This window comes from Nuphar pumila, chromosome 5 (assembly GCF_984573655.1).
Source record: "Nuphar pumila chromosome 5, dmNupPumi1.hap1.1, whole genome shotgun sequence".
NCBI lineage: Eukaryota > Viridiplantae > Streptophyta > Magnoliopsida > Nymphaeales > Nymphaeaceae > Nuphar > Nuphar pumila.
Window position 1 is genome coordinate 21,639,510 of NC_143253.1, and position 15,555 is coordinate 21,655,064.

General features: G+C 36.6%; 1 protein-coding gene across 4 annotated transcripts in view; it reads left to right on the top strand.

Annotated features, from left to right (window-relative positions):
• Window positions 1-376: 376 nt before the first annotated feature.
• LOC149837073 (uncharacterized) overlaps window positions 377-15,555 on the top strand; it is a 38,983-nt gene continuing 23,804 nt past the window's right edge. For 3 of the 4 annotated variants that reach the window (XM_090005795.1, XM_090005799.1, XM_090005797.1), the window contains exons 1-7: window positions 377-513; window positions 1,116-1,859; window positions 4,669-4,857; window positions 7,592-7,684; window positions 7,810-7,992; window positions 8,091-8,193; window positions 8,299-8,484. In XM_090005795.1, the coding sequence (XP_089861921.1) occupies window positions 1,629-1,859; window positions 4,669-4,857; window positions 7,592-7,684; window positions 7,810-7,992; window positions 8,091-8,193; window positions 8,299-8,484 (985 nt within the window). In that variant the 5' untranslated portion in view covers window positions 377-513; window positions 1,116-1,628. The remainder of the gene's footprint in view (window positions 514-1,115; window positions 1,860-4,668; window positions 4,858-7,591; window positions 7,685-7,809; window positions 7,993-8,090; window positions 8,194-8,298; window positions 8,485-15,555) is intronic. The other variant, XM_090005798.1, reaches the window with a different exon arrangement.

Here is a 15,555-nt window from a genome sequence, read left to right on the forward strand (position 1 = left end):
CCACCCTAGCTTAAATTCCTGCAGCCCTAATGATGTCAAGGCCTCATAAATAAGTGAGAAAAAAACAAAAGAGTCGCCGAGAAAACCCTAATAAGAGGGAAGAAGGGGGGTTGTTCCCTTATACTTAAGTGGTGAGCTTATTTTGGTCATCAATTGTGGGAGGACAAAGCCAAAGATAAAGTGAGTATCCCAACTTCCCTCTAAACTTTAAAACAGAAATACCAAAACACATGCTGACCCAAAATATATATTAGATACACAAAATAATAATTGTTTTTTAAAAGGGTGGCTAACAGTCTCCATTTTCTTTCCTTTGCTTCTCATTTCGTCCATCTTTCCTTCTCAACGCAACCCAAAAGAAAGAACACCACAAGAAAAAGGGGAAGAAAAGGAAGAGAGAGAGCCAACCCGTGGGGGGTTCTTGTATAACCTCTAATATAAAACGATCTACCACCATAACCCCATTTTTTTATTCTCATCGATTCGCCCTACCAGAGAGAAGAAAAAGCAAAGGTGGGTCTTTGGTGTTAGCTTTCCTTCCATTTACCTCGATTTTCTTCGGATTCTTCTGTCCCTATCGATACCGATTTCGAGATGGGTCATCGTTTTTTCTACTGGTTTTCGCCTCTGTTAGTGTGGGTTGTGCTGTTTCTGAAGTCGTGTGCTCGAATTTTTGGGTGCCCCATTTTCCGTTCTTTGGCGATCGGTTGAGTATTTAAGGTTTGATTCCGATTGGTGGTGTCTATGTGGTTTGATGGTGTTTCCATTAATTCCCTTGTCGGTTTTCTGATCCCTTTTTGTCTTCTGCCCCTCTTGATTCCGCTGTTTCTACTTCGGCTTCTTATTTCTTGGTCGCTGCCTTCATTGGATTTCTCATCGTGGGGTTGTTAAGTTTCTCGGTGAATTGGGTGTGCTTTTGATTTATTGGAAGGGTTACTCTTTCGTGAGTTTCAATTTGTTGTTTTAAGTGGGAGAGTCTAAGAAAGTTATCGATTCGATTTCATGACCTACGTTGGTGTTTCTGTGACTTTGTTCGATGGCTTGATGTAATTTTGTGTTTTTAATTGTGTTCTCAAGAGGTTGAATAATTTCTTTTCTGTTGTTCATTGTTGCAGGATAGTTTTTTTTTTGAGGTACTGATTTGAGTTCTTGGAGGAGCGAAATTCTGGGAAATCTGTAACTTCTTTTGGTGTCTGTAATTCGTTTTTTGGCGTTGAGCTTGAAGGGAAAAGTGGGTTTCACTTTGTTTCATATTGCAGTATGTATTGGGCTTAGTGAATGCATGTTGGGAGGGGGGCTGTTGTGACCGACTTGGATTGATGATTTTGGTCTGTAATTTGTGCATTCTTGTAGCGTTCTTTCTGGTGGATTCCTGTACGCTATATGGTAATGATGGTTGTAATGTGAGCTGTGTACATATGAGTAATGTGATGGATGGACTCAATAGTTGTTGAACATTTGCCTGAAATTCTGGACGGAGGCTCTTACTAGAGAAAAATCTTATGGTTGAATAATTTTTCACTTCATTGAGGTATATATCTTTCATAGCTCTCAGGGGGACTTTGGCGGCTCTCTCTCATTAGAGGGAGGGACAGAGTAGGCAACACGGGTTAGTTACAGGTAGTTGCATGGGCGACAATGAAGGCTGGGCGCAACCAAACGGCCTTTTGCCCAATGGCCTTTTACCGAATGCTGCAGCAAGTGTAACACGAAAGCTGGACAGAGAGAGATGGTTGAAAGCAGAAGAGAGGACTGCAGAATTGATTGCATGTATCCAGCCAAATCAGCCTTCTGAAGAGCGAAGGAATGCGGTTGCCAATTATGTGCAGCGGCTAATTATAAAGTGCTTTTCTTGTCAGGTAAAGGTTCAACTTCATGCAACTATGCTTTTTGCAATGATTTTGTTTCCCTCTTCTTGGAAGCGTGGTACATAAAACTTAATTATGGAAAAAGGCCTGAATTATCTTCATTTGTTTTTAAGAAATCATCATTGTAGTGCTTGTTCTGTTTGTCCTGAAACTGGAAAACTCTGAATGAATAGTGCCTTTGAAATGATTTTTTTTGCTTTGTTCATGGGGTACCTCTTCTGTTCCTTATCCTATCTCTACTTTGCTTTACCTATCTTGAATAAAGCTCTCCAACCAAGAAAAAGAAAAGGAGAAGAAAGAAAGTGTTTAAAACAGTAGAACAAGAAGAGCTGTCAGGACTGCTGCTGCTCATATGTGTAGGCACTTCCTAGTCATATTGGTTTTTCCATGGCTCACTGGAACTCGACTGTTGATTGTGCTCAAATTTACTGTAAGGCCTGTATGTGGAAGAACAAATCTTTCTCATTAGCTTGTAGGGCCACACTTTGGTTAATCAGTCACTTTCCTATTACTTTTGAACATGTTTGCTAAAAATGGTGCAATGAGCACCTTCTCATGGCATGGTGCTGAGAGAATTGAGAATTTGATTGTGCCCCAAGCTTTGGTACGTGTAAAAGTGCATGAGTCATGTGTGTGTGCATGCTAGGAGTGCGGGTATGGGTGGGTATGTGCACATGTGTGTGTCTTATGGTATTGAACCACAATACCATATGGCAGTACACTCTTGGTTTGTATAGAAAATCAGCAGTAGCTATATGTATCCTTTTGCAGATATTTATTATAATAGGTTTCATTAATAGCCATCTTTAGCTAATTTTTCCAAGAAAAATCTATTTACTTGATTATTTGTGTGAAATTTCCTTTTCTGAACACAAATCTTTGTATGATACTGAAAAGCATGAGGAAGTGTTGCACATCCTCAGGGACATGAATGCATTTTGCATGGCCTATTTTTAGCTATGATCCTGTGTAACAAACATTGGCAATATTTTGAAGATATCGTGATATTTATCCTTGAAACCAACATAATACAAAAAAAAATCATGACATTTTCACAATAACACCTGTTTGAAGATATTTCAATTTTATCATGATATTAGTGCAATATAAACATTTTTTTGTCTGTTGTTTACTTTTTATTTTTCTCTATATTTTTATATGCTTTTATATTTTTCTAGTTTCTTATAGTACTGATATTTTCCAAGATTTTACTAAAAAATAAAATAATTTAATTTATCACAAGATTTTCCCTATATTAAGTTTGTGGCATTGCTATTTATTATTGCAATAGGTTTCATCATAGCCAAATTAATAAAATCCCAGTGGTTGGATATCTATTGAAAAGCTCCAATTTTCTAATACCATTCGATCGTATGATATGTTGAAGGTATTGGAGGCTTCTGTCAGTCAAGGACATAATTATTAGAATCTTAGGTAATGGTAAATGCTTGTACCTTGTTAGTAGTGGAGGACCAGACATTCTATAGTGGTGCTTCATGGACTCTGCAGTTGCAGAGCCAGGATTTCCAACAGGGGGCAGGAAAGCCTAGTTCATGCCAAATTGAACCAAAGCACAGGTGCTTATGTTTGGTATTAAATAAGCAACTAAAATTATTTTTATTTTCTTAGATCTTGAAATAACCTCACATACATTGTATCGAGAACCGTTTGCCAAGTTACCATAAGGAAAATTTAGAAAGTAGAGGGGGAAGTTAGGCACCTTAATGTGCATTGAATTAAACCCCCTCTAAGATATAGAACCAAAATTGGAAGCTGGTTCCCAACTCTTTGGGTCCAGTCCTTGTCTCTGGTGTTAAACATAAGTGGCTAATATAAGTACTTATATGTAATGTATATGTCCCTTAAGTTTTAGAGAGGGAGGGCCCTCCCCAATCCCCACATTAGAACTTCGTGACACATATCAAATTTACAAGTGAGCATAATTTGCAAATGACTGTTTCATTATGTTAGTAAATGTGATTTATGAAGGGCAATTATTGAGATAGCCAGTTAGTCACTTGTAGCTTAAGTTAGATTTTATATCGGGATGGAGAAGTTCTTTATGCTTGGGCATTCATCCATCATGTATTCAATTTTTGATGTTTAGATAGGACATTGACTAAAATCTGCATTCTTTTTAAACGGTGAAATTTTGTCATATAAGCAGTGTCTTGTAGGAACAAGGATGTAAGATTATGTAGGTTTGAATGTGATACTTGGATTGTAGAGTTGCACTATCTTAGCCAAAGGGTCTGTTCTCTGACTGAACTGGGGCTCTCTGGCTTGCCTATTGGGGAAAAAGAATGTGGTTATTGTTGACATTGTAAATTCAATCACAAACATTCATAAAGGCATTAGATTGGATATCGAGAACTGATGATAAGGTATCCTGTGGACAGATGAAGTTATGTTACAGATATAGTAGGAGAGCCCATTTGATGTTAGTTCCATGGTCTGAAGTCAATATGCAGCTCTCTCTCTCTCTCAAATGGATTAATTTACAGTAACAAAATGCTTCTCTTTTGTGGTGCCATAAAATTCATTTTTTCATTGTTTCTGGAACGATCCAACACACATGCATGAAGTAAAAGATCATGCTGTTCCTCTAAAACCGTATTGCTTGCTTATGTAGCTTGAGTGGCCTTTTTATTCTTTGCTTGTCTCATAATATTGGTTATTGTCATTAACTTCTGTGTTTTACTTTTACATTTCACATTCATTTTATAGCTTCTTGGGCATATTCTTTTGAATATATTTTGCCCTCCTGAAGAGTATTACTAACATTCTTAGAAATCTATAGGTCTTCACCTTTGGTTCTGTTCCTCTAAAGACCTATTTGCCTGATGGAGATATTGATTTGACGGCCTTCAGCAAGAACCAGAATCTAAAGGATACGTGGGCAAATGATGTCCGCGATATGCTTGAAATTGAGGAGAAGAGTGAGAATGCAGAGTTTTGTGTAAAGGAGGTTCAGTACATTCAAGCAGAAGTGTGTATTCCATATCTCTTCCTCATATTTTAGCTCCCACATGCGTCTGTGAGGGTTATTTTACCTTCTGCATCTTTTTCTTTGTTTTTTTGGGTAGCTTGGAAGCTATCTTTTTTCCTTTTGTTGATGTGCTTTGTGTATGTTCAGTCCTTATGCTTTTCATTTTGGAGAGTTTGCTACTTTTTGAGTGCTTAAAACCTGGTCATGTTGAGGGCCTTTGCAAGCACTGTTGTCACACTTGTGAAACTATTTCTGATTGTTCTTTTGTTTTAAATGTGAAAGAAATCATGTACATACTTTTACTAGTGAATGGGTAGATCTATATGTTCATTAAAGATCTGTTTTTTCCTTTTTGTGTTGTCATTGACATTATTGGCGTCTTTGAGTTTTGGTCTTGCTTTGGTAGTCTGTTTAGTTGTTAGTCTCAAAATTGTAATCTTTGTGGTTACTCCAACTAGAATCTCTACTTTGAACACTAAACCATTTCATGGACAGAAATGTTACATTTTGATATCCTGGAGAAAATTCAGTCTATGTTACTTATTCCATGTCTTGCTTTGTCCTATTTAAAAAGGACTTTGACAGTTTTTTCTTGTCTGTTTCATTAGTTCACAATTTCTTTGCATATGCTGAAATGTGGGTACATTCATGATGTGCATGTATGCTTGTTGCTCAATCAAATTTAAATGTCCCATTGTTCTTTATTTAGCTCATTAACAAAACGATGTACACCACATAATCATTTATTTTCCCAACCATTTTCTGATCTTCACAGACAAAAGTCCCAACTTGTTTGAATTGCAAAAACAGACATTGCAATGGTATCTATATCGGCCATCAAATTATAGTGCATTCTTCTGTAAGATGGGCGAAGGTTTGTAGAACTTTTGCAACCATATATATATATATATCTTCATCTGGATCTTTTTCTTTATATAGAATCCCCGCCGTGGATTTAAAATATGCAGATTTTCTACTAAAGAAAAAATTTGAATATTTTTAGCCGGTTAGAATAATGCATCTAGATCAATGTTGAGCCTTTGATCTTTGATTGCTCTTCAGTCTGTTAGGAGGATTGACTTTGTCAATTTCCTTGCTTAGAAGGCTCTAATGGTTAAAAACTTGATTGTATATGGGAACTGTGAGTTTCCTTTCATATGTGGGCAAGAATAAAACTCTTACAGGGACATTTTAAACCTGCCCAATGTTGCACATATATCCCTTGAAAATCTGTAAAAATTAAAATCTAGTTCATCTGTTCATGTGAGAGACTATTGAAGCAAAAAATAGGAAGATTGCAGGGGGTAGGTTGATTGACCCTCCCCTGATTCATGTGAGTGGTCACAACGTGGGCTCTGCTTAACTATGAGAGGGTGTTCATTAGATAGAAAAATGGGGAAAACAGCTGCTTTTCTTATGTAGAAAATCCAATGATTATAAAAGTTGGTTTGAAGAAAGAATAAGAGAAACATAGAGTGAAGTTGATTGGCGTGCCATCAAGGTGTGCATATTGCATTTTCGGGAAAAGGAGCTGCCTATCTAGTAAAAAACATGACTAGGCCTCACCTTGTCAGCCTAGGTGGCACTGGCTGGTGACTAGGTGATGCTCCCCTAGTCACCAAAAATTACATGAGGGCCTAAACACCTATGCAGTTTTTTTTTTCTTTTTCTTTTTTCCTCTTTACGCTATATCATGGTTTCGGGCGGTGCCTAGGCAAAACCCAATGCGTAGGTGTTGCCTGTTGTATTTGACTACATAGGGAATTGTTTCCATTTTGGATTGGATAATTGAAAATTGAACCAGAGGTTGACTATGGTGAGGTCATCGAAAAAGGGAAGCTGACCGAAGGTCCAAGTATGATGAAGCCTTTGTATGAGTCTGTTAGAAGCAGAAGGTTAAAGTAACAGAGGACAGAGGAAAGGGATGGGATGATATACTATGCACCGGTAGGAGATTTCTCAGGCATTGTGCATTCTTCCAATGAGTTTCCTGTGTTGTTCGACTATCTGATATTGAACACCCCTGTCCGTACTTCTAGAAAGAGAACTTTATGAAATGAACAAAGGCACATGACATGAGGATTTCTGATGAGAAATAGCAGTATATATAGTGGCTATTTGATAGTTGAGGCATCTAGTGACTTTAAGTCACTATACGTCCAATTACTTGTTTGTTCTCTGGTCCTAACTTTATCCAGTAGTCAAATGTAGAGTCTATTTTACTTGGTGCCCCTAGTAGTAAAATCTAGGGTCTATTTTACTCTGTTCAAATGCTGCTTGGTCTGTTCACTGAAATTCCTTGCTCCCTTTGCTTTCTTTTTTTGTTTGTTTAGCCCTTGTTTGCAGTGACTAATCTACAAGTACACTTTTGAGCATCTGTTCAATTTGAAACATTTGAATGTAGCATAGAAATTCAGACTCTTGCATATTGAGTTTTGTGCAAAAAGTTTTGTGCTCCTATGTTTTGACTTATTCTTGTATTTCCTTGTACTGCTTCCTCTTTTTCTTTTTCAGATTTTGTTATTTCTTTCCATGTCCATTAAATTCTTTTTTCTTCCTGCTTCCTTTCATGTTTCATCTGAGCAATCCACCATCTGTATGCAACAGCCTTGGGATCTTGTATATGTCTGACAATATGTGCTGCATCTATGATTGTGTTCTGATTCTTAGGCTATTTATTGTAGGATTTTAATATATATTTTTAAATGCTGGATTTCCTTTTCTATTTTTTTAGGTGAAGTTAATCAAGTGCCTTGTAGAAAACATCGTGGTTGATATATCTTTTAATCAACTTGGTGGGTTATGTACGCTTTGTTTTCTTGAGGAGGTGAGGTGCTGGTGTTCTGAAGATTTGCATGCAAATTTAAATTGACATCAATGAGAAGCATCAGATAAATTTATTAGCTGTTGATCTAGTAGTTGTATTTTGAGATAGATTTTCCATTCTTGTAGGTTGACAATTTGATAAATCAAAATCATTTATTCAAGCGCAGTATCATATTGATAAAGGCTTGGTGTTACTATGAGAGCCGTATATTGGGGGCCCACCATGGACTTATTTCTACATATGCGTTAGAGACCTTAGTTCTGTATATATTTCATGTGTTTAACAATTCCTTCACTGGACCACTGGAGGTAATTGAATTTGCCTGTTTTTCTGCAGCCATATGTGTAGTAGATGCTTTATTTACTAATCCTGCAGTTGGATGGTTTTCTCTACACAACCTTCTTAGGTTCTTTATCGCTTCTTGGAGTTCTTTAGTAACTTTGACTGGGAAAACTTTTGCGTTAGTCTTTGGGGTCCTGTCCCTATTAGTCAACTTCCTGACATAACAGGTAGTCCAGATTTCTATTTGAGTTTTTCTGTATAATAATTTGCATTAAATAAATTGTAGCTTGAAGCCCATATTCTCATACTCACAGACTTGAAATATGATGCAGCGGAATCTCCTAGGAAAGATGGCGGAGAGTTATTACTCGGCAATCACTTCCTTGATGCTTGTAGCACAGTATATGCTGTTTACCCTGGAGTGCAGGAAAATCAAGGGCAAGCGTTTGTGTCAAAGCATTTCAATGTCATTGATCCATTACGGACAAATAACAATCTTGGACGAAGTGTCAGTAAAGGTCTGGGATTTATGCCATTTTTTATTTATTGAATTTTGTGATCTTTCTGTGTGATCTGGCCTTAACCCTGATTATGCGGATGGCTGCTGTGTTTTCTTTCCTTTTGATAGCGTATGATGAATTAGGGTATGCTCTGGATTACCTTTTAGCTAGCAAGGATCACATCTGTTGCCATTGGTTGGTAGTTTTATCCATTTTTCAATTCTCATTGGCTTTTCTAGACCTGTTATGTTGTTTGGACTGAGTTTTTAGTCAAGAGAAAATTGGTAAAAGATTAACGCACACCATGTGTTTTTTTTGCTTGATAAAATTATGTGCTTTATGATTTTATGTTCCAACTCCATATTAATTGAAATGATCTGGCCATGGAATTACCCGCTTTCATGATCGCTTAGTGCGTAAAGTTTTAGAGTGCACTTAAAGGTATTAATAAACTCTAATCTGGAATTTCAACATGGGTCAGGATGCAAGTTGTGTAAATATGCTCAACACTGTCTTGTTCATTCATTGTCCTGTTATTGTTTTCACTGATTATTTGAATTTGAAAGATTCTTTAAGCTCAAAACTAATAGAAATAATCATTCTTGGAAGTTTGGGGTTGCTGTGGCTGTTTTTTTTGACAAATCTGTAATGTAATGGTGCACTTATAACTATGTTTTGTTTACCAGTTAAGTTTCAAGGAGCAGGTGATTCTATAGTTGTTCAACAAGGATGTCCATGACAAGGAGACAAAAGATCACTAGTCTCAGAATTTGGATGGTATTTAGAATAAGATTATTTATTATGAATGTGACAGGAATAAAATACAAAGTCAAGGACGACTGGTCAGTGTAATCAAATACATCAAATACTGGAAGATGTCGAGTAACTTTTGTAAGAAAAGATCAAGCTATGTGACATGATCTCCAAAATTTCTTTGCTTTAGGTACTGTTCAAAATTTCAAGACCCCTCTATCAATCTGAACCATAAGCATTCATTGAGCTGTATAACAAGACTCATATCAGAGGAAATGGGCATATCTGACAGCTATTTTCAATCATTAGATGTATCTGTATGGTTCTACTTGAAGGTCTTTCGAGACGTTGAAGGATGAGAGGAGAAACGATGGAAAGATTGGTCTCTATTGCAACCAAGTCTGTTCAACTTGTCTGATTTTTCATCGGTCACCCCTTTGTGTAATGAAAAGAGGCGGAAGCACCAATAGAGCAAAAGCATTCTTTAAGAGTGACCACAAGAGCCAAGAACACAAACACTAAAAGTGTATACACAAAACTTACAAAAGTAGAAAATGACTTAAAGTCATAAGTTGAATATTATTGAAGAAAGAAAGAGGAGGGTAAAAACCCAATGCTTTTACAATGAGAGAGCCTTCTCTATTTATAGAGGAGGAGAACTAAAATGAGACCATAAAGGGGGCTCCCTTCTAGTCGTTGGGAGCACCAATGGTCATAAATATGATCGTTGGGGCCCCAACGACTAGATGGGTGGGGCCCCTTATGGTACTCCAAAGAGAAAAATAAGAAATAAAAAAGAAAAAGGAAAAAGAGAAAAAGAAAGAAAAAAATGAAAAAATAAAAAGGAATTACATGGTAATTTACCAAAACACCCCTATCGGGTTTTTGGTTGTACAGAAAAACAGAAAAAGAAAAAAAAATTATGTATATATACATATATGTATATATATACTTATATATATACGAATGTATATATATAAGTATATGTATATATATATATATATTAATATATACATAATTTAACACGCCCCCTCAAACTTTACGAGGAGAAGACCGAAAGTTTGCTAAGAAGAAACATGAATCGTGGAGTTGGGAGCGCCTTGGTGAAGAAGTCAGCCAGTTGATATTCTGAAGTAACATATGGTAATGTGATGGTCCCTCTGAGATATTCGTCTCGAACATAATGGCAATCCATTTCGATATGCTTGGCCCGCTCATGAAAAGTGTGATTGCTGGCAATGTATATCGCACTTTTGTTATCACAGTAGAGCTTGGTGGGAGTGGAAATGGGAACGCCCATGTCCCCAAGGAGACTTCTGAGCCATACGATTTCCATAGTTGTCATTGCCATGGCCCGATATTCAGCTTCAGTGGATGATAGTGAGACCTTCTGCTGCTTCTTGCATCTCCACGAAATGAGAGATTCACCTAAAAAAATACAAAGACCCGTAATTGAGATACGATCATTGGGATTTCCTCCTCAATCAGCATCAGTAAAAGCAGTTAACTCAAGAGATGAGGAAGAGGATAAGAAGAGTCCCTTGGAGATGGTATTTTTGATGTATTGCACAATTCTCATTACGGCCGTCATATGAACCGAAGTAGGTGCATGCTGAAACTGGCTTGCTGCATGAACCGCATGAGCTATATCTGGACGTGTGATGGATAGATAGGTGAGGAATCCAATTAATTGACAGAAGGGGGTTGGATCCTCAAGAGGAACACCATCCTCAAGTCTCAGTTTTGCATTGATAACTTCGGGAGTCTCAACTTTCTTTTCATCGGATATTCCTGATTTGGTATAAATTTCTGCAGCTAATTTCATTTGAGATAGGATGTATCCTCGCGCGAAATAAGCCACTTCAATTCCTAAAAAACATCTCAAGTATCCAAGATCAGACATATCAAAAGTTTCTTTTAACATAGACTTTACATCATTTACCCCCTTTTTGTCATTCCCAGTGATGATCATATCATCAACATATAGCAGAAGCATAACAATGGAGTCACCTGTCTTCTTAACAAAAAGAGTAGTGTCAGTATAACAAGAAGTAAATCCTAAATTAATTAATACATTACTAAACTTGTCATACCAAGCTTTAGGAGCTTGCTTAAGTCCATATAAGGCCTTTTTTAATTTTAAATTTTTTCCATTTAAATTCATACCTGGAGGAGGTTCCATATAAACTTCTCCATTTAAATTTCCATTCAAAAAGACATTTTTGACATCAAGTTGAAAAATTGGCCATTTTTTAACAGAGGCTATAGCAATAAGAGCTCGAACACTAGTCATTCGAGCAACTGGGGCAAAAGTTTCATCATAATCTACCCCATACTCTTGGGCATATCCTTTGGCTACTAACCTAGCCTTATATCTTTCTAATGAACCATCACTCTTAGTTTTAACTTTAAAAACCCATCTACATCCAATGGGTTTCTTGCCATTGGGTGGATCAATGATTTCTCAAGTTTGTGCCCTTTTAAGAGCATTAAGTTTAAGTTCCATAGCTTCATTCCAATGAGCATATTGTTTAGCATCATTGTAATGAGATGGTTTATGGAAGGAGTGAAGAGCAAGTAGACATGCTCGAAAATTTGGAGAAAAAGAATCATAAGAAACAAATCTATTTGGTACTTTGGAAATACGATTTGATCTTCTTTGAGAGGTTTCTTCGATCGACTCACTTTGAGAGATTTTTTCAAGGGTACAAGGTGGATTTCTTTCATTCCTTCTAAAGTAGACTTGTATTTGTCTTGAAACATTTTCTTCTAAATTTTGATCATCATTTGGATGTTCAAGATGATCTTCAATGAGAGGTTCACTAGGATCAATATGATCATCTATGATGTTTTCTTGAGGCAACAAGTCAAATAGAAATGAATAATCAATATTTTCATTTGGTTGGTGCGAAAAACCATTTTCTTCTTCTAAGAATGTGACATCTTTTGAGATATAAAGTTTGTTTTTGAGTATGTCAAAACATCGATAACCTTTTTGTTTTTCGCCATATTCTAAGAAAATACATTCAATAGCCCTAGGAGAAAGTTTATCATTTTTGCGAGTTAGAACAAAGCATTTACATCCAAAAATTTTTAGTCTTTTATAATCGGGAGACATATTGTAAAGTTTTTCAAATGGAGAAAGATTTTTCAAAGAAGATGAAGGGGTTCTATTGATAAGGTATGTTGAGGTTAGAACCGCTTCGGCCCAAAAGGATTTTGGAATATTTTTTGAAATTAATAACGTTCTTGTGGTTTCTATTATGTGTCTATGCTTTCTTTCCACAAGACCATTTTGTTGCGGAGTGTTGGGACAAGAACGTTGATGACAAATTCCATTTTCTTTTAAATAACTTTGAAATTCATTGGACATGTATTCGCCTCCCGAATCGGACCTAAGAATTGATAGATTTCCTAAAAATTGATTTTTAACCATCGCATGAAATTCTTTAAAGAATGAGAAAACTTCGGATTTGCGACTTAAGAAGTAAATCCATGTAAATCGAGTGAAGTCATCAATAAAGACCACATAGTACGAAAAACCTCCTTTGGACAAAATAGGGGAAGGTCCCCATACATCGGAATGAACAAGTTCAAAAGGCCGAGTGGTGAAATAATTTCCTTGAGGAAATGGAGTAGCTTTAGATTTCCCAAAAATGCAATCTTTACAAGTCATGTGATTGTCTTTACAAGTATTGTTCAAAAAAGCGAAAAAAGACATTTTTACAAAATTTGGATGACCAAGTCTCTCATGCCAAATTCCAATACTTTTGTCCTTTACAAGATTGCAAGATGACTTAGATGGAAGAGTAAAAAAATCCATAAAATATAAATCACCCCTCCTATGGCCTTGCCCAATCAGCTTCCCTGACTGGAGATCCTGCACGGTGCAATCTTTAGGTGAGAAAGAGACTTGACATCCATGATCGGTGATTTGGAAAACGGAAAAAAGATTTAGATTAATCTTTGGAACGATTCTTACTTTAGGAACGAAAAAGTTTTGAGAGTTTTTAAAATCAAGTGTTCCAATACTTTCAATTTTTAAAGATGTTCCATCAGCCGTTGAAACATAAGAGGATATAGGTTCGGAGAAAACATTAGAAATAGAGTTTTTATGAGATGTCATATGAAAGGAAGCACCGGAGTCTAGTATCCACATACCTGGAGGTGATGAAGAATAGGCGATGGCGGCTCCGGATGTTGAAGAAGAAGTCTTGAGAAGATTTTGGAGAACTTCAGAGATATGATTAAGAGTTTTTTTGATATCTCCCTCTTTGGCACTTTCTTCTTCCTTCTTAAGAGAATTTTCTCCAACCGCGGCTACTTTTCCCTTAAGCTTTGGACAAACCTGTCTAATGTGCCCCGGTTCATTACAATAGTGACATATTACTCCCTTTCTAGGCCCATTATTTTTGTTAAAGTGAGGATGTCTATATGCTTTTACATTTGATCCGGGCCTAGTAACGGCCAAAACTTCATCACTCTTAATGCTTAGGCCAAGTCTAGTTTCTTCTTGGCATATTTCGGCAAGGGCATCTTCAATGGGTAAGACTTTACTTCTATGGAGAAGGGATGCCCTAACTTGTTCAAATTCCGGTCGAAGACCATGAAGAAATTGAGAAAAATGCTCTTTTTCAATTTGTTCCCTTCTTAACTCAATATCTTCCGGAGCCACCCATTTAGGCTCAAGAAGAACAAGTTCATCCCAAAGAGGAGTTAGAGAGCTAAAGTAGTCCCGGACACTCATATCCATTTGTTTGGTGGAACGAATTTTTTCTTGACAAAGAAAATGACGGGCAAGATCCTTTTGGGTATACATACCCTTAAGGAAAAACCACGCCTCATTGACCCTCCTAAATTTGGCAATATTAGCACAATTTTTTAGGTCTACATTGTTCATAAACCATGCCAAAATTTTGGCATGGTTACTTTCCCAATCCTCAACTTTGGATTGATGATCATTGATAACTTTGATGCGCTCATCGCCATCTAAAGCTTTTTCAACCTCATTTTCGATTTTAGTGAGAACAAGAGAAGGCTCGGGAGTAGTTCCCATAACAAAACCCCATAGTTTCTTACCTCTTAGATGATTTTCCATAGCGGAGGCCCACATAAGATAGTTGGACCCATTGAGCTTAAAAAAAAGCTCAACTTTAGAATCACGTTCCAATGGCACCAAATATTCTTTTTTTCTTTAAAAGCTTGAGAGGCACACGTCCCAAGATAGCAAAGAGAAGCCCAATCATTAACCGAGCTCTGATATCATGAAATGAAAAGAGGCAGAATCACCAATAGAGCAAAAACACTCTTTAAGAGTGACCACAAGAGCCAAGAATACAAACACTAAAAGTGTATACACAAAACTCACAAAAGTAGAAAATGACTTAAAGTCATAAGTTGAATATTATTGAAGAAATAAAGAAGAGGGTAAAAACCCAATGCTTTTACAATGAGAGAGCCTCCTCTATTTATAGAGGAGGAGAACTAAAAGGAGACCATAAAGGGGGCTCCCTTCTAGTCGTTGGGAGCCCCAACGGTCATAAATATGATCGTTGGGGCCCCAACGACTAGATGGGTGGGCCCCCTTATGGTACTCCAAAGAGAAAAATAAGAAATAAAAAAGAAAAAATAAAAAGGAAAAATTACATGATAATTTACCAAAACACCCCTATCGGGTTTTTGGTTGTACAGAAAAACAAAAAAAGAAAAAAAGAATTATGTATATATACATATATGTATATATATACTTATATATATATATACGAATGTATATATATATATATAAGTATATGTATATATATTAATATATACATAATTTAACACTTTGTCCTTTCTTGTTCCTCATGGGTAGGAGGACTGAATGGAGGGATCCTGACCCAAAAGTGAAAGCTATTAATGTGGCGAAGGTGGAACTGGCACAGGCAAGAATCATTGTGAGAGGGGGAAGAACTTTACCATCTGACATGAATGTGTGATCTATGTGTATATCAAACTTTGAAATATTTCATAGTTTATATGCTCTGGGAAATTTCACGAATGCATCAGAAGGATGCTACGTCAAAGGGACACTCCAAACTGCCCCCATGTATACTATTCTTAATAGAAAAATATGCAAGAATGGTGTGTCTGTGTGCTCGTTACATAGCCAAGATGGCATGATATCATCTTGTAATATCTTTTCATACCAACTCAGTAATCGTTTTGAAGTTTTTCACAAAATGATCTTTATATGTGAAATGTATTTGGGACAAAGTTAACTCTCTCCTAATATCATCTTACACATTGGTGCATGTTAATCTGACATTTGTCAATGGGTCATGTCAATAAGTGGCAGGT